At 38.4% G+C, this 19,771-nt stretch overlaps 1 protein-coding gene across 5 annotated transcripts in view; it reads left to right on the plus strand.

Moving 5' to 3' along the window:
- U2SURP (U2 snRNP associated SURP domain containing) overlaps positions 1-19,352 on the plus strand; it is a 33,243-nt gene extending 13,891 nt beyond the window's left edge. For all 5 annotated transcript variants that reach the window (XM_033150384.1, XM_033150386.1, XM_033150385.1 and 2 more), the window contains 15 exons: positions 3,651-3,755; positions 4,434-4,500; positions 4,592-4,755; positions 5,135-5,297; positions 5,643-5,722; positions 6,205-6,292; positions 7,811-7,933; positions 9,469-9,625; positions 10,493-10,588; positions 10,862-10,928; positions 13,802-13,964; positions 15,786-15,896; positions 16,957-17,075; positions 18,260-18,436; positions 18,802-19,352. In XM_033150384.1, the coding sequence (XP_033006275.1) occupies positions 3,651-3,755; positions 4,434-4,500; positions 4,592-4,755; positions 5,135-5,297; positions 5,643-5,722; positions 6,205-6,292; positions 7,811-7,933; positions 9,469-9,625; positions 10,493-10,588; positions 10,862-10,928; positions 13,802-13,964; positions 15,786-15,896; positions 16,957-17,075; positions 18,260-18,436; positions 18,802-18,940 (1,819 nt within the window). In that variant the 3' untranslated portion in view covers positions 18,941-19,352. The remainder of the gene's footprint in view (positions 1-3,650; positions 3,756-4,433; positions 4,501-4,591; positions 4,756-5,134; positions 5,298-5,642; positions 5,723-6,204; positions 6,293-7,810; positions 7,934-9,468; positions 9,626-10,492; positions 10,589-10,861; positions 10,929-13,801; positions 13,965-15,785; positions 15,897-16,956; positions 17,076-18,259; positions 18,437-18,801) is intronic.
- The last annotated feature ends 419 nt before the right edge of the window (positions 19,353-19,771 follow it).

Here is a 19,771-nt window from a genome sequence, read left to right on the forward strand (position 1 = left end):
TTCAGTAAAATTCTGAGTGGTATATAGATTTGCCAAATGTCTGATAGCTTAATGGGGTATAGCAGTATAGTCTCTGTTATCCAGATAGCCTGAGAGTACCCCATAAGCATTTACTCAGCTAACCTGTGACCTTTAGATATTGCTGGATTACGAACACCCCATCAGCCCCAGCCACCATGGCAAGGGTAAGGAATTATGGAAGTTGTCCAAGAACATCTGCAGAGCTACAAGTTAGGCACTCTTGTTTAACTACACAGATAACCAGAAAAATATAAATGGGATCATTAGAAAAAATTGGTTACTAAATTTAGGATAACTATATGTTCTTTTCTGTAATGTTTCCTTAAAGGCTGTTTTGTTGCACTTCCCCCAATTATGTTTTGTTTCCCCAAGTTAGGAGTGTCTAAACATGGAAGATAGCCACATAGCCCAGAGATCTGACACCAAGGGTGCAACTCATGATTAGTGCAGTGTAAGTGCTAGGCATACCCTTGCTCAGCCAAGCATAAAATTATTCTCAAACATTGTAACACAAACACTTGCTTTAAAAAAGAAAACAAAAAGGAACACCAAAGAATTCCAAATTCTCTTTGACATTGGCCTTGGTGAGCAACACCAGCTGAACTGTCTGCGGCAGCGGGGGACCAGGAAAACATCATGGGATGGATTGGGAAAGTATACAGTTTTTGACCAGACACTGGTACGATCGGCTCCAATTAATGTGGTTTTATTATAACTGAAAAGACTTTTTTGTTGGCCAACTTAATGTTTGAAATTTTTAAACTATCATCCTTTCATGCTACACTGTTTTTTGTCAAGCACATTCTCAGTACTTTTGTAGCAAGGCTGTAAGTTTTTGAGAGAGCAGTGAAAACATCTTTTCCATACATAAAACACACAGTATTAACATAGAGGAGTTGCAGCTTCTGGTGTTGAAGAGTACTAGTGCAATGGGGGATAGTTGAGATGGGCCAATAGAACGTGCTTGCAAACATTTAGATAGATTTTTGTTGGCTAGCGTTTAAATTAATATCTTTTAGAAAAAGCAGTGCTCCAATTTTGCTCACCGCAGCATTTCAGTCTGTGCCATAGAAACTATTCCTATATACATCTATAACTGTATTTGAAAATATTAATATGAAGCATTTTGAGCCTCCTACTAGAAATTCTGTTGACAGTTAATGAACATTTCCAGTATATGCTTTGATCTACTGAGACCGCAACATTTCTAGTAAATTAGTTTTATCTGTGATACTGTTCAGAAACCAAAACGCAAGAGCATCAGCTTTGAACAGTAAGAAGTGGTAAGGTTGCAGCTCGTCTTTAACAACTTTGCCACCCTACCCTGTTGTTGCTTCTGAGTGTGTTGCAAAGTTGTCAAAGATTGGGTGCTGCAGTCCTCTTATTCCTTGATAAAGGGTTTGGTTTAATTTTTTAAAAACTTCATTTGGAGCATGAGGCTGATATGCAGGATCAACATATTGGGGGTGGGAACGTAATACTTTAAAATGTATCAAAGAAATGCAAAGAAGGGCAGGTTTGTGCTAGAGGAGAAGCTTACCACCAGGGCTTATTGTGAAGCCTAGGCACCTCAGTTAATGGCTTTTTATAACTTGTGTGTCACTACTGAATATGCCCCATTGCTTGTAAGAACTGTGATCCCAAAGGCTCTAAAAGGTCAAAACAAAAAATGACTTCTTGGTATTGGTATTTTCAAATACAGTTTGTGCATACTCAGATATTTTTTTCACTTGAGACTTACAGAAAACTGCAGTGGGTAAAATTATTACCAAGTTATTTGGAATTGTGTTGAACAGCGGTTCTTGGATGATCATAGAAAGTTTTTAGGATAAGATTTCTAGACTGCTTCTAGTAGTTAACAGCATGTTTTAATTGTAGTAAGAATAGTCCTAATATTCATGAAGGTAGGAACAGATTTCCCTTTTTAAGTTGTCAAACAGATGTGCATTACCTGTGAGTGATTAAGATTGGACAAAATCCTAATGTGCAATGTTATGCACATTGAATATCTATGAAAAGGATTAAGCAGAGTATGACACTTAGGAATAATTGTAGTTTTAAAATACTGAGACATGCATCTCGTTTCGTAGTCACAAACACCTTTTGAATGTGGCAGGAAGCCAATACTGCTTTGATTTAATGCAAATAGCATCTGTAGTAGGATGAAATTGGGGCTGCTGGGGGGGGGAATGTACTGCCTTTATTCTAATACCTATTACATATTGTGATATCTGTCTTGGTATACAACTGAGCAACCCAGGGAAGCCTTTTTCATGTGCAAATGAGCATGCATGCACCATGGGTTTTTCATTGATTTCTTTTTAAATTCTGGAAAGCTTAAACTGCAGTTTATAATGCAGCACAAACTACTGCTGTTCAGAAAAATACTTCTTTTTTTAAAACAATACCCTGCCCCATTGTGTATGGATCTCTTTGCTCTTCTCTGGATTGTGGTCAAAGGCTTGGATCTGAAGATAAATTAATTTAATGGAGTTCATGGAAGAAATGTTTTCAGCTTTCTTCTACTGCAGCCACCTGCACTACATGAAAAGCCTGGATGTGGCCAGAGTTGGCCAGCTCAGTTGGCCGCTTTCTGTTTTGGCTAATTTCCAACCCCATCCCTCATTTTGGAGGAGGGCCCCTGGCTCTCCAGTCAAGCATTTGTGGAAGCTCAGGTGGTTACAGGCAGACGAAAGGACAAGAAACTTTCTTTCCTTGACCTGTCTTAACTTAGGATGTAAGCAAATCGGATATATTCAAAATTAAAAAACTTTTCTTACTATATTGTAGTAGTTGATTTTTACATTTTTTATGAGTTGACTTAAATCCTTGAATGCAATTTGAAATGCCTAATGATTGAAAATCTTTAAATTATTGTTCATGGTAGAGAAGTGTTTAGAACTTGTGGCTCAATAATTATTATTACTAAGTGGTATGTTGTCACTGTTGACAGCGTCCTTTTCATGGCATAAATACTTGCCTGAAGAAAAGTGTTCTTCCTAGTGTCCTTTAACGTAAAATGGAAATTGTATCCTGGTGGCTTCTCATCCAAGGAACTCAACTGTCAGCAGTACTGAAGTATAAGCTGCCATACCATTTCCTTCCGCCTCTGTTGTATTTTGATTGTTAGCATTTGTGTGTGTATGCACAACATTTAAAATTTTAATTGAGCTTAAGCAAAATATTTTATCAAACAAAAAGTTTGATTTTGAGCAGAGTATTTTCCTGCAGCACAATTCTATGCATGTCTAATCAGAAGGAGGTCCCATTGAGTTCCAGTGGCCCTACTCCCTGATAAGTGTGCATAGAATTGCATTATTATATTTAGAAACACAGTTTTTATTGCATTAGTTCCGATACAGGCAAAAGTGAACAACAAACTGGAAAAGAATATTGCATTTCTCTTTCTAATATAATTCAATGAGCCACAGGACCTATTACTACTTTATACTAGTTTTATTTTTGCCCATCATGGTGTTCAGAACACTGCTCCAAATTCTTAATTTGTATAAATCTTCTTAACTGTGCAGCAAAAATAATCTTCTCCATTTATTAATACCTTAGGTGGAGTGTAGTTTGTTTAGTGTTAGGTCTGAATCAATTTTTCTTTAACTGTGTTGTTGTTGTAGGAATTTGCTTGCGCTGATACATCGAATGATAGAGTTTGTGGTGCGTGAAGGACCTATGTTTGAAGCCATGATTATGAACAGAGAAATCAACAATCCAATGTTCAGGTGCTTATTTTTCTATTTCTGTTCAGTGTTGTTTTTGTTGCATGTACCATTGATGCTTCAGTACTGCTGTGTGCAGTTATTCATAGGCGTGTATGCAAACCCGACTACTTGGTAGGCATAGTTCTCAAAAGCAGAAAATGAGGTTTCAAGTATTTGTGTGTAGTGTACCTTTTCAGACACAATTAACTATATCTCTTTTTTTAAAAAAATGACAGCAAATAGGAAACTGACCTAACCTTTTCCTTGACATGTCGGTCCTGTGTCTCCTCCTCCTCCTCCTTCTCCTCCTCCTCCTCCTCCTCCTCATTGAATTTGTATACTGCCCCTATACCTGTAGATCTCAGGGCAGTTCACAACATAAAATTCCAATATAAGAATCACAAAATACATGTATGAAAATCTCTCTCATTCCTGTTCTCTTATGATTGAATAGTGTTTCATGTGAATATTCACCTGCAGCCTGAAGTGGTACAGTGCAAATACTGGTATGCTACCAGATCTGCTGCTTGTAAGATCTAGGTCTTGATGATCTGAATGTTGCATAGATCAAAGAATGGTAGGGATGTGCTATAGTGATGGAAACTAGGTTTTTTTCTGGTGTTGAAATGCTGCTTTTCCTTATGTTAGTGATCTAAATAGGGACATGCTCTGATTTCACACACTCTGCTTTTTATTTAGGTTTTTATTTGAGAACCAGACTCCAGCCCATGTATACTACAGGTGGAAGCTTTATTCAATTCTACAGGTAAAAATACTTTTAACTGCAACTTCTAATATTACCTGTGATCGGCATACTGGTTGCTTTGACCATGGTTGTGTGTGTGTGTGTGTTTTAGGGTGAATCACCAACCAAATGGAGGACTGAAGACTTCCGTATTTTTAAAAATGGGTCATTTTGGAGGCCACCTCCTTTAAATCCGTATCTCCATGGGATGTCAGAAGAACAAGAGCCTGAAGCATTCGTAGAGGAACCTAGCAAGAAGGGTGCACTTAAGGAGGAGTAAGCATCTTTAAAGAACCTAATATGTCATCTTTTCACATAGACAAGTGATAGCTCATCTGCACTATGCCAATGTGTAGAGATAGGAGCCTACACAGAAATTCAAGTATGTGGAAGAGCTGGCCAACTTTTTTGAAAGCATCCTAACACAAAGTTTCTTAGAAGTAACTAAGTTCTAAGCATCCATGTTCCCCCTCCTGTTGAGTATGGGTGAAAATGATAAACTACTACTAAAATTCTCTCGTCCCAGTAAAAAAAATGTATTGCAGATTGTTCTCAGTTACTTTGACTCTGAAATAGAATGTTCAATAAGGCTCATTTATAAATATACAGAAAAGGTGTTGCTAAGTTTTCTAAAAATTTGAAACTGGAATTTTAGACAGAGGGACAAGTTAGAGGAAATCCTGCGTGGGTTAACACCGCGTAAGAATGATATTGGAGATGCAATGGTTTTCTGTCTTAATAATGCTGAAGCTGCTGAAGAAATTGTAGACTGCATTGCTGAGTCACTATCCATCTTGAAGACTCCACTTCCTAAAAAGGTATGATTGATTTCTCAACAGTTTTTTATGTTTTGTGTGTAAATTTGTGCATTGTTGATGCAAAGCCATCAGTATCTACGTATATAGTAATAACCAACTATGAAAGATACTTTTTGTTTAATTAAAATTGTCTTCTACCCTAGTTGTAAAGCTTTGTAATAGCCACATGTTCCTTTTGTGTTTTTCCTCTTTGATTAAAAATAAATTGCACAGGTATTTGCCTTCTGTCAGATTGTGCCAACTCAACTGTTCATGAACAAATTTTTCTTCAGAAGTTGGACATTGAGTATTTTGGTGCTGAATTTGTGGAACAGTAACATTGGTAACATTTCTAATTTTTTGCAGATTGCAAGATTATATTTGGTGTCAGATGTGTTGTACAATTCTTCTGCAAAGGTTGCCAATGCTTCATATTACAGAAAATTGTAAGTATCAACATTTTAAACTTTCAAGAAAAGCCAAAAACCTTTGTAGATTTTGAATTTTGCATGTGCTACCTTGTAGTACTGTCTGACACTTTGACAAATCTATAGGAGTACCAATCCTAAAAAATGTTTACACTTGGTAAATTTGGAGCCAACTTAAAATTGTGTAACTTTCCTCTGTAGCATGCACTCATTGTTAAACTAGGGTAATTTCTCTATATGTGTGAATATATACATGTGCTAGGTGTCTTGAAAGACTGGTTTGGCCTATAGCAATAAACTTTGACAAATTGTAGTAACCTTTCTAAAGGTTTTATTCATGAAGCTGATTTTAGACCTATTCCTAAATGGGTGTGTTTATGGCCTCTTTTGTATAATTAGAAATTTGGGCACACATTTTTGTAGCTTAGATGCAAGGTGAATGACTTTTGCTGTGGCTTACTCAGTAATGCAGACTGTAATATGTGAAAATGTTGTTTCAGTTTTGAGACAAAACTTTGCCAGATATACTCTGATCTGAATGCTACATACCGAACAATACAAGGTCATTTACAGTCAGAAAACTTTAAGGTATGTGTATGATTATTTAATGAATTTGTTTACTGCAATGCAGTGAGCAGTTTCAGGGTGAAAACAGCAGTCCGTTGCAACTTAAAAGACTAACCAATTTATTATCATGCAAGCTTTTGTGAATCATAGACCACTTCAGCAGATGAATGAAGTGTAGCTGTGAATTGGCAAGCATATATATGCATGATGGGGGCAGGGGAACAGAGAGAAGAGATGGGAAATGTAGAGAACTGATTCAGAGCGAAATGAAGAAAGAAACCACCACTAGCAGACAGTGATATTTATCTAAAACCAGATTAGCTACAGTGACCAATTTAAAAAGGCCATAACACCCACATCTTGCTATTGGTATGCTAGTTAATTCAAGTAGTGTGGAACAATAATATCAATTATTGCCACAGGTGATACAATTTATCAAGTATTTCAATTCAGTGGTTTCCCCTGGAACTTTCTCTTAGAAGTTTATTTTTTATTTCCAATATTTATTTACAGTGGACGCTCGTGTTGCGAACACGATCCATACAGGAGGGGTGTTCGCAACCCGCAGTGTCGCATCTGCACACGCGCAGGTCATGACTTGGTGCTTCTGTGCATGCGCGAGCGCCGAAACCCGGAAGTAACCCATTCTGGTACTTCCAGGTTCGGCGCAACATGAGGTATGACTGTACAACCTAACAAAAAAAGTCCTCTGGGTGATTTACAAGTAAAAATTAAAAGCATAAAATATGATAGGAAACCAACATCTTAACACGCAGTAAAACAAGCCACAGAGAATGACATCAGTACAACAAATAGAAAGTAAAATAAAAATAAAAATACTCATGACTGAAAATGTCACCTGGCACCTTAAAAGACAGACTTCTCTGAGGGTGCCAACACTGGAAAGGCCCTCTCTAGTAGTCAACCTCATTTGTTCTTTTTATTGACATAAAAATGAAATTATAAATATATAATGTAAATAATATAAAACGGCAAACAAAATAGTGTTGTAAAAATATAAGTATTAAATAAGAAAGCTATTCTGCTTGGTGCCAAAAAATAATTAGTGCAAGCCTCTCTGGGAAGAAAATTGCATATTAGGAATCTGCCCTTCAATAAATATACAACCTTTATGTCAGAAAAAATGACTTTGTTTTTTACCAAAGCAAAGTTTGTGTATAATTTGCTGTGAAAATAAAATCCCAATTAAATATAAATAGTGCAGTCTACACTCCATTGCCGTCTGCACCAAATATATTGCTTTTATTGACTGTACCCAAAAGGTGGTATCTGTCTAAGTCATACTTTGAGTAGACCCATTGAAATCAGTGGACTCAAGTTAGTCCTTAACAAGGATTTCAGTGGGTCTGCTTTGAGTATGACTTTGCTGGATGCCACCCAAGATTACTAAACACATCAAAACCAATATGAACATTCTGTTATGGGTGCAGCTAATTAGATAGAGGTGGCATTGTGCTTTGTGTAATGTTCTTAAAGTACTTCTCAATACAAATGACTAGCATTGTTTACTACTTTTAGCAACGGGTAATGACATGCTTCAGAGCATGGGAAGACTGGGCGATTTATCCAGAACCATTTTTGATCAAACTGCAGAATATTTTCTTGGGGCTTGTAAATATTATTGAAGAAAAGGAAGTGGAGGTAAGTGTGAGATAAGACCATTATTGGTACTATTCGTTTGGAAGCAAACAAGAGAATCTGAAGCCTTACAGGTAAGGAAGTCATAGCAGAGGTTTGTAGCTGGACTCTAGGGCATGAAGGCTTCTCTTGGTTCCCAAATGAATCTTTCATTTCATTTGAAGTTGCATAAACGCAGTTTTCCCCCAATGTGAATGTTAACATTGTCCATACCTTTGCCTTTGAACTAGCTCATTTGCCAGTTACGTATTGGAAATTACTTGGAACCTGAAGCACGTGCATTGCCTCTTTATCAGTATTCAGGTGTGTGTTTGTGAGTGAGAGAGCATTTTAAAATACCCGAATGCTTGAGACCAACCGCCATCTCTTCCATATTATGTGGTTAGAGTTGGAATTAATGGAACAAAATACATGCTGTCTATTAGGGCATTTGTCTCAAGAGCCAAGAATTTCTAACCTGTGGCTAATTCCTCACAGGTGCAAGGAGAAGCAGTTTTGAGAAACGTATAGTTGTTGAGAGTTGGTTGGTTTTGTAATTAGAGCAGAAGATACAAAAAACTTATGGCCTGGTTCACATAGAGGGTTGTTCTTGTCTTACTGCTCATGGTTTGTTTGGAGAGAAGCAAATGAGCCTAAGTTTGATAAGAAGTCACAGTACAGTTTGTCTCCTCCCCTGCACAGTAGCAGTGGGGAACGAGCAAAATGCCCATAGTTTCAGGAGCATATGTAAAGCATAGTTTATTTTAAGTACGAATTCATGTGAAGAGAGGGCCAGGCAAAAATTACTGGGTTATCCAAACCATAAATATGTACTACTCGTGCCAGATATCTTTTGTGAAGTAATTCAAGAAAGTAAGCAGGAGAGATTAAATCTTTTGCATGTAGACTTGCTGCAGTGTAAGCAATAAATGAACTACAGAAATATGGGAACTCGGCTATCTATTACCTGGTTTCTGAAGGAAAACATGGAAACTAGGAAAGTGTTTGCAAGTGCTGAACTCTCTTATTAAACATAAACATTGGTTTCTACTTCCCCCCCCCTCCACCCGCCCAAGAAATTGTGCATCTACTACATTTATGGACCCTGAGGAAAATGTATTATATCTGTAACCAGGGTCTTTCTTCTGGCATCTACATGTCTTGTGTGAATGGTAAACTGCTTTGCATATTTAACAGGTTCTTAATGTGTCAATTAAATCCAGAAACTTCCTATGTGTGCAGTCGTACAGCAAACTGTGATGCTAGCATACTAGTGGTGCTAGTAGCATCCAGATGTGGGAAACAGTATGCTGGAGGTTGAAAGACTGGGGGAGTCAGACATATTGTGCAGATGCCCATGTCACATTGAATATCGGGTACACACACTGGGCCACTTCAGCCCACAAGGAAAAGTGCTGGATTCGTGAATTGCCCCATAATAGGAGGCGGACATAATAGCTCCACATTTTTGTGAACTAAATGCATAAAATGTATCTGAAATGAAGCTGTAACAACTTGAGGAAAACACTCTGCATATAAAACTTACATTTGGTTTACAGGAAGTACCCGATGATCTCGATGGAGCTCCCATTGAGGAAGAGCTTGATGGTGCTCCTCTAGAAGATGTGGATGGAATTCCTATTGATGTTGCTCCAATTGATGATCTTGATGGAGTCCCTATTAAGACGCTTGATGATGACCTTGATGGTGTTCCCTGTAAGGAATATCTAAATTTAGTGTGTACTTGAAGCCTGCACTTTCCTACTGCAAAACGCACATTTAATGGAGGCCCCATTTTTTCTGGTACTTTGGCGTTTAAAATGCAGTGTTGCTGAGATTTGAGAACAGGTGTTTGTATTAGAAATTTGGCTTCTATAGAATAATAGTAGAAAAATGGAAGATGTGAGGTGTGTTGGTTATTACCATTCTGTCTGTGTTCAATCCTATATAAGCAAGATCTGTATTTTCATTACCTTGTTAGGCCATAAATCAAGTTGGGGCAGAAACCCTTTTATTACAGGTTTATCTTGAATGCCTCCTAAAATTGATAGCTCCAGTGCAAACTGATAAAACAGCAGAAAGACTACAGAGACTCCTTTGCACAGGATAGCTCGAATGTTCCTAGATCCCACAGAGCTTTAGATCGGCCCTCTCATAATTTGTGCTCAGATTCTGGAATTTAGAGGGGCTTGAGTGCATGTCTCCCAGAATTATGATCTCTGTCTATGTCTTGGTCTTCTCCATGACATACAAGTATCCATATGCAAAAGGCTTTTATTTGAAGTGAATCCTCTGCCTTTACTTTAAAATGGCATGGGCCTTAGAAGATTGCATTATGTGCCCTTCCTGAATATTCAGGTCTGACATTCTAAAAGCACAAGGTCATATATCCCATTGGTGGGACGCTTCTGAGTAAACATGCAGAGACTTGCTCTGCACATAATCTTTTACTTGCAGCAACGTATGCTGAAGCCTGCACCTTTTAAAATAGCTTATCTTTTTCAAGTGCCCTATATAAGAGAGAGCATACTAAGCAGGACTACTTTGGAACGTTGGTCATTGCTATAATCTTTTATTCAACAGTGGATGCTTCTGAAGAGTCTAAAAAAAATGAGCCAATTTTCAAAGTTGCCCCTTCAAAGTGGGAAGCAGTAGATGAAGCTGCACTTGAAGCTCAAGGTTAGTGTCATATCTAGCTTCTGCCACTTTCGTTACGTACATTTCAGTTAAATGGGTTTTAGTTCAGCATTTCATGCTAAATATTAATGAAGCAATACTTTAAATTCACTAGCAGACATCACAAGTGCTGCTCTTATTCTGGAACAGTGCCATTAAATAAAAAGTTAGAAATTAACTGCTATGCAGCATAGCTACAAATACCTTTTTTAAAAATAAGAATTATATAATCTTATGTAACACTGGCCAATGTTTTTGCATTTCCCCCCTTACTAGCGGTAACAACATCTAAATGGGAGCTTTTTGACCAGCATGAGGAATCTGAAGAGGAAGAAAATCAGAAGTAAGAATTAAGATGTTCTTTATGTCTTCTCTCCCCCAAGAATTAGGGTGTTTTGTATGTCTTCTCTCCCCCTTTTGCCGTGGCCACTCCGACCCTAAACATATTACACAATAACAAGGATCATTTCAAACATGCTATGGGGGTATGAAATGTCTTTGCTTCTGGAGTCCCGTATTAGGGAAGAGATCAGCCTCCCATGGATAAATGCAAAAGTTGTAACCTTATCCATTAATGCATGTTTCCTTTAATTACTGACTCTGGTAGTATATTAGACCAAAGAACTGTCTATTCATCTATTCCTGCTTCCATGCCCAGTGAAAATCTGTTCAATGTCCCATGTGAGTTAGGCTCTGTAGAGTTATTTTAGAAAGTAATGGTGAAATCTCTTCTCCATTAGTATCTCAGATATAAATGATGTGGGTGCCAAAACAGCCTAGAGCAGGGGTGGCCAACTCTGAAGAGACTGTGATCTACTCACAGAGTTAAAATCTGGCAGTGATTTACCCCCTTTTGGGGGGTTCAGGTCAGAGTTGTTAAGCTTTTTTTTTAGGAATGAGGAAGGCCCATTTTTAGGGGTTCAGGTCAGAGTTGTTGAGCTTTTCTGAGGCGGGAGGAATGCCCTGTTTTTTTTGGGGGGGGGTGAAGGGCTAAAATGTCAATCATTTTTTAGGGGAGCCAAAGTTGTTGAGCTTCTTTGGGGGAGCCAATGATCTACCACAGACGTCCAGTGATCTACCGGTAGATCACGATCTACCTGTTCGACATGCCTGGTCTAGAGAAAAGGCAAGAGTGTGGGAATACACTTTGTGGGTTCCTTTGAACCTGTGGTTATTTGCTTTAAGTTAATGTTATTTATGCACTATTTTATGTATCCTTCCGTTTAAAAGTGAAAGCAAAAGTAAGGCTCAGTGGGCATTTTGCCACTGAGATTACTCCGCCTAAAAGTTTAGTTCCAGAGGTTTGAATTTGTCAATGATCGTTTATTCTGCTTCCCGCCTTTTTTTGGGGCAGCAACAGCGTTTCTATTGGTAAATATATCGATCGTGACGTTGCACTTGGTTGTCAATAAAAGGCTGCAGCTCCCCGCTTTAGGGGTCTTTTGTTATTTGCTTTTGGTTTAGTTTAGTTCAGTTTAGTTAACGGGGTTTTTTGGGGAGCGGGTTGGATGGGTTGGACGGGTTGGAAGCGCGTGCAGTTAGGTCTTAGCTTGCGGAAGATTTTGGCGGTAAAGGTTTAGATAGCTTTAGTTTTAGCATAGGCTTAGATCGCGGAAGATTTGGCGGTACAGATTTAGTTAGCCTTAGCATTGCGGAAGATTTGGCGGTGCAGGGTCTGTTAGCTTAGGAAAAGCTTAGAATAGTGATAGGTTCAGTGAAGTGTAAAAGCCTATGCGGGTCAGCCAAAGCCATTCAAAGAAGTAATGTGTCTGTCTTTATTTCATCTTAATTTAAAATTTTTGGGATCTATTTAGCCTTCATGCTTGGTCGTAACTTTAGCCTTATTGCTTGGGTATGTAACTTTAGAGTAATTCAGGAGGTCGCAAGTATTTGTAGCTACTTTCACGAGGCATTTTCATCCGAACAACTCAGGCACCTTCAGATTTAGCCTGGCGAACTGCGGCACGGTGTGATTTTATGCTCCGGAATTATCGGCCGTACCGTTCGCAGGCTTGGCCGGCGCCTGTGCGGAAACGCATGTGAGGTGCTGGCCGCAGATCCCCGGCAACTGGAATCCCGTGTGTAGGTGGCCTAGACCTACACGCGGGAAGCTCCAGCAAAGAATCCCCGCACAAGAGTGGATTCCTAGATATGTGGGAGACCCTTCAGGTTTTATGGGAAAACATTTTTAAAAAAGATATGTGGCTCCTATCCCAAATCACAAACTGAATCTGACTGATTCGGGTCTATCTGAGATTTGCCTGAAGTGGGTTGAGGCAGCCCCGGGTTGGGTTCAACAAAGGGGAGGACAAAAGGAATGGGTTTTAGACCCTAAATAAATGTATGGTTGGGGTGGGACAGAAGTAGATGCAAGCAGAGACTCTTGCCTGTCCTCCCTCCCATGGCTGCTGGCTGTAGTTTAATTAAGGTTTTAAACCCTACATATACGTAGGATTATGCAAGGCCCCTATTTGGATTTGGGGTCAGATTGGGCCCAAATGATGCCCCAAACTGGATCAGAGAGGGAGCTGAAGCGGCACTATCTTAGTAGTTGGATGCATGGAGCCAAATTGGGGCACATGGTCTTATTGTTGAATCCAGAAACATCCTGGCTCAAGGAGAGGTTATGCACTGACTTTCCATAGATCTGGGCATCCTAATCAAGAAAGCACTCCATGGATTGTTGGATCAGTCACTGTTGATTCATTGCTGGGTCAGTGACGGGGAAATCAGATGCACATTTGCACTGCTTTGGTTTCATGCTAAGATGTGTATCCTCTCCCATAATTACTTTGAAACCAGTCCAGCAATGATATACTGCATCCACACTTCATTGTGCTCTATTATACCTGTGTTACATTTCCTGTTCCTGGTCAAGCAAGTGACGTTTATATGGAAGGCTGCTTCTGCTTGTGAAAGCGTGAATGAAGGGTTGAGCGGAAACGTAAACAGATATAACCCACCCTCCCTGTTCTCCCTGTGCTGTTCTTCTCCTCAGTAATTTTTCTTTGCAGTACACACCTAATATTTTAAATAAAAAGAATATTGTATAATAATAGTAAGAGGATGTTACAGAACAAAAATAGAAGCAAAGTATGCTGACACATGTATCTGTACTTGACTTTATGTAATGACAAAATGCTCTATTGGAAAATGATAAACATAGCAGATTTCCCCCAGAGAGAATTAATTCCTGTACTTCCATTTTTTTAAAAGCCAAGAAGAAGAAAGTGAAGATGAAGAGGACACTCAGAGTTCTAAATCAGAGGAGCATCACATGTACTCCAATCCAATCAGAGAAGAAATGTCAGATTCGAAATCTTCAAGCAAATACTCAGAAATGAGTGAGGAAAAGCGTGCCAAACTCAGAGAAATTGAGGTGTGTGTGAAAATCATCAATAAAATTTATTTTTATACTCTGAAATAATGGATCCAGCATAAAAATAATCAATTTCCCTGTTTTCAAAATTTTCACTTGCATTTCAGGAGTGCTAATCAAAGTTTATCATTTAAGAATTACTTGTATTTGCACTGTGTATATGTGAGGCTGGCACTGTGTCTTAATAGTTTTATTATTGAAAGATGTAACATAAGGGAAACATAGGTACAAGCTGGAGGAACCTCCTGGGCAAATTTTTGGGAAATGTGAAAGGAGAAGAGGAAAAAGTTCAATCGCACAAGCAAAAATCTATTACACAGTTCGGTGGACATAATTAGGGCATTATTCAATCATAGCAAGTGTTGGAAAATAGATAGGGGAGGGCAGAAGAGGCAGCAATTGAGCCATACACATGAGAAGCCTTGAACATTTTGAACTTTGAAGCCCATAATGTACTGTGCAAGTATATTTCTAAGCTACATTATTGGAGTTAATGTCAATGCTCCTTATTCAATCTTGATTTAAGGACGATATCTCTTCTCAATTGTTAGAAGAGAGTGGCGCTTTTGTTTTTGAAATTCTAAAGCACTTGTTGCATTCCTAGAATGTAGGAAGAACTGTTGGGTAAAAGTGTATTTTAATCATAACTACTTGGAAAGTCTAGGGTGCCCTCTGCTGGTGAGAAGTGTATAACTGTATTGCAAAATGAGATTGGTCCGTTAGGATTCATAGATTATTAATGATTATTAATGATTATTAATCATGGATGCTTATTTTAAGGATCTCTTTTCTAAATGTGATCTCAAATATTTATTAGGAGTAGTAATGCCCAATGAAAGTCATTACGTTGGGGTATAATAATCTCTAAATTTATTGTATGATCTCCATTAAGGTTTATACGCTGCATTCATACTTGAGAGTGAGGAACTCTGCAATAATTTTCCTTTCATTTTTTGAAATTTAGCAGTTATGTTGAGATGTAATGCTAAACGATTGTTAAGCGTTTTGTGAATGAGCCCCTTTCTCTTTTTCTCCTCCTGTGTGGTTACTTTCAATTAATCACAGTTCAGGTTTACCTGTGGTTTAGGGTTCAGGCATAATCTTAAACAAGACCCACTGCCTGCCAGTGTAGACAGTACTAAGTTAGATGACCAGTGGACTGACTTGATATAAGGTAGCATCCTGTGTTCCTAATTTGGCTTGTTTCAGTGGTAAAAGCTAACAACAGTTTGTCTTAGGATAATGCTAAACTGCAATTGGTTAAATAAAAGCAAGAGCTTCAGATCTTGTCACGACTGTGGAGGAGAGTGCACAAACCCAAGGCTTATTCATGTATGACAAGTCATAATTTTCCTTTTATCGAACCTGATGAAGAGACTTAACTCTAGAGTCTTTCAGCCTCACTGATAATCATAGGCATAGGGTTGGATTTTATTTATTCTTCAAACAGAATTTATATACTGCTTAATGATAAATAAAACTTCTAGGTGGTATACAAAGAATATAAAGTATACATTAAAATGGTCAATAAAAGTCAAAGTTTTAAAGAATCAGAACATAAAGTCAGTTAAAATTACATTATAAACTAAAGGTACATATTAAAATACATGTCAGCTTTACATGTATTTTAATATCGTAATTGTACCAATTAATTGTTTTGAGAACTCGCCACTGAAAAGAAATTTATGTGAATGTATCTAAAACATGTACCCTAGGGCCAAAACGAAGTAAATAAAAAGCCTAATCCAAATGTGTATGTTGTAACTTTGCCAAACTTGCATGTAACTCTCTAGTACTGTGTTTGCATGTGCATTTTCACAGCTGAAGGTAATGAAGTTTCAAGATGAGTTGGAATCTGGAAAAAGACCCAAGAAGCCAGGCCAGAGTTTTTCAGAACAGGTTGAACACTACCGTGACAAACTGCTCCAGAGGGTAAGTAGTGCTACTGTTCTAGATTTTTAAATTTAGTTTAGATACAGATTTCTATTAATGTTACTGGAACCTGTTATGACTATAATGCTAAGTTATTGTTTAGCATGATATGCACAAGCAGCTGCAGGTCTCAGGCTCAAATCCACTTGCAGTCTGGATCCAACCCATTGAATGGTACTGGCCTCACGTTACACTTGGCAATCTTAAATAAGAATAGTTTTGGAGCAGTTAATAGTTTGCCGGTTTAGTGTTTTAGACTTATCCAGATAGATTATTTGATCTGTATAAGTGCATGATATCTAAAGTCATTTCTGTGAGTGATAGGTGCTTTATGGTAGGACTGCATTTAAAATTGAATATGAGCATACAGAAAGTGACACAAGGATTTATTACCTTTTTAAGCATATTAAAGTGATAGACTTGTGTAAACTACTAGACAAAATAATAAATAGCTTGGGATTCACTGCCCTGCAATAACTTCATGATATTTGTTGTTACTGTATCTATTTTTAAAGCGATTTAGCATCAAAACCTCAATTTTAAGGTTACTACACTTAATGATTACATTGCCACATATAAAGGGCACGTGTAGCTTGATACATTTTTTTAGAAGTTAAGTACCAAAGGTTTTGTAGCTTTGAGCTAAAGATGCTTGAGAATCCGAAACAATGTGATTAAGAAGACAAAGATGTTTCCAAACTTGTTTTAAAAGTGACTACCTGTTCTTGTGAGTGTCTGACTGTTCAGCAACGACTGTTGGTTAGTAGTAGAGCATATACAGAATATTCCAGGTTCATTCTCTTACATATCTAGGTAGCGCTGGAAAGGACATTCCTCTGAAACACTGGAGAATCATTGCCAGTCAGGGTGGATAGACAGCACTCAGCTAAATGGATCAGTGATCTAATGTGGAGTCATAGGAAGCTGCTTTAGACTGTTTCTTGTTCCCTGAATGCCAAGTTTTGGCTCTGTATTGTAGGGCTTACAATGAATTAACATACACATCTTGCTGTATGATAAATTCTGAATTCTCTGAAGTGCCCAATTACTTTTAATCTAGGAGAAAGAAAAGGAGCTGGAGAGGGAAAGGGAAAGAGACAAGAAGGACAAAGAGAAATCTGAATCCAGATCAAAAGAGAAGAAGGAGAAAGAAGAATGTACACCAACAAGAAAAGACAGGTATCTAATTTAAGAAGGCTAGATAGAATGTACCCTGTGCAATGAATTTTTCCCTTCTTCATGCCCCCCAAATTAGCTCCAGGGGCTCCTCCAACCCTTCAGAACCAATTTTGAGGGGGTGGGCTGCAAGGGAAAGGAAGGGAAAGTTACATTCTGCAAACAAAAGTCTCTTGTACCAGCAGAGCAGAAACTTTGGGGGGCCACTCTATTTTTTAATTGTTTTTTCTGGTCACCTAAATTTGAGTGTCTGAATTGGAAAATAATACTTTCAGTGGGGTGTGTGTGTGTGAAGACAGTATTGCTTTTGCAACTTTGCCATAGTTTGCCCTGCAATTTCACAATCGAAGATCTTGGCATTTAGAAGAAAATTATCATCCATTCAACTGATAACAGTGATGATAAACATGTACAGCCGCTTTAAAAGGGAACATTTAAAGCAATTGTTGCTTTTTAAATGTTAAGCATATCAGTATAAAATGGCAAACAAGGGTGCACACAAGTTACAGTATCTGAAGAACAAGGCTATAGTTTAAAGCATTGGTGGGGAATCAATAGGCTGTGAGCCTATTTTGGTCCAGCAGGTGGCCTAATTTAACCTGCAAGGTTGTTTCCCCCCAAGCCAAGCCCACCCAACCTGTATGATGTCAGGTGTAGGGCAGATAAAGGCGTGGCTGCAAAGGAACAATCAGGAAGGCTTTAAATGCTGTTTGGCATAGACTTCAGACACTGCTGGGATCAGCTACACCTTCGAGTTGCCAATCAGGAACACTAGAGAGAAGCTTATCCCTGCCAAAAGCAAATCTTGAATACAATGCCATTCAGTACTGGGAACCAGAGGGTATTCAATCCCAGCAGGGCTTGAAGTCACTGCTGATTAATTCAAATATTAATCATTACTGATAAGCATCTGAAATATATTTTACCATAGGTTTTCGGACAATCAGTTGCAGTTGTGTTTTTAAAGGCGGTATAATTAATTCCCAAGTTTTATTTAACCATCCAGTTTTGATGGGTAGCCTGATTGCTGTTGTAACTCCTATTGCTCTGGAAATGTGCATAAGGAGATTTTGAATATTTATGCATTTAATGTTCTGAAAGCAATGCCAACCTACTTTAATATATTTGGTGAGGTGGTGGGCATCTTTGTATAGGTGCTCATAATTTCTTTTCTTTTTTTGAAAAAGGAAAAGGCGACACAGCACATCACCCAGCCCATCCCGCAGCTGTGGAAGCAGGCGAGCAAAATCACCGTCTCCAAAATCAGAACGCTCGGAGCGATCTGAAAGATCCCACAAAGAAAGCTCACGCTCCAGGTCATCTCACAAGGATTCTCCCAGAGATGCCAGTAAAAAAGCTAAAAGGTAACGCTGTTCATCTCTGGAAATCCATTTTTGTTCAGTGTGACTCAGCAGCTAAGCCGTAATTTGGCTTGTCCTGTCGTCTGAACCCAGAATCATCCTTTGAATAAATAAATAGAAACAGTTGTCTTTGTGTAATATTGTGGAGTTACATAATTCTTGGGTGAGACATATGCAGTAAAAAGGTACTGTACAGGTAGTATTTTCATGTCCACTTTTAAACATACATGTTACAGGATAGAATTAATCTGTTTGGGGAAGAGTGCATCAAATCCAGCATAGTTCTGAACTACTCTAAGAATGAGGTTGATCTTGGCAGGCAGAAGCCAAATAAACAATCTATTGACATTAATACAATTTATTTTTAGGTCGCCGTCTGGCTCAAGGACACCCAAAAGAACAAGGAGGTCGCGATCCAGGTCACCTAAAAAGTCAGGGAAAAAATCCAGATCTCAATCCCGCTCTCCACACAGATCCCACAAGAAGTCAAAGAAGAGCAAACACTGACAAACTCTTAATTTTTATGATGCTGTCACTTACTGGAAATGCGGTTTTGTTTTTGTGCCTGAAGAGTCTGTTTAAAAAAAACAACACAAAACAAAAAAAGCATTCCTAATTTTTTTGTGAATGCACGTGTATACTCATGAGTAACTGCATCGGTAGACCTGTCATTGTTTTATATTGTACAAAATACCTTCATTGTGGCTACTTCCCAGAATGAGAATTTGTGTTTAGAAACTTCATCTGAAATGTGTGTAACTGATCTGCTGGCAGTAGTGATATTTTGTTTTAGAATGTTGTGAGTTAGGAAAAAAAACCACCCACACACAATTGTTTCCCCCCTCCCCCCCTTTTTTGTAGCTTTGACAACTTGAATTAGATTTCAAATAAAATCTGAAAAGAAAATGTAAAAAAATAATAATGGTGTTTTCTTGCCCCTCTGAAACAAGACTTCTCTCCCCCAACCCCAGCCATAGTTTGCCATCATACAGAGCTGCCAATGCGAGCTTCTAGCAGGAGTCTTTCATACGATGGTCAGCTTATAGAACTCTTCCGAGTATGTTGGGATCTATCGCATGAATATTGTCACTTGGCAATACGTTTTACTTAATGCAAGAACATTTATGCAGTACAGATGTTCTTAAAGGTGATGAGCTATTGCTTGAATTTCCAAGCATAGCCTGCAGGCACCTTGAGAACACTTATTCTCTCTCATCTTGCAGCCTGGCAGCCAGAATGAGTCTGTTGATAGTTCTTTCCATGGACGTCAGGTCTCCTCCTTCCATACCTACTAAACCATGTGATTGTTTACTGGAGAGAGATTATCACTGTTGCAGC

The sequence above is a fragment of the Lacerta agilis genome, chromosome 5 (assembly GCF_009819535.1).
Source record: "Lacerta agilis isolate rLacAgi1 chromosome 5, rLacAgi1.pri, whole genome shotgun sequence".
Classification (NCBI taxonomy): Eukaryota; Metazoa; Chordata; class Lepidosauria; order Squamata; family Lacertidae; genus Lacerta; species Lacerta agilis.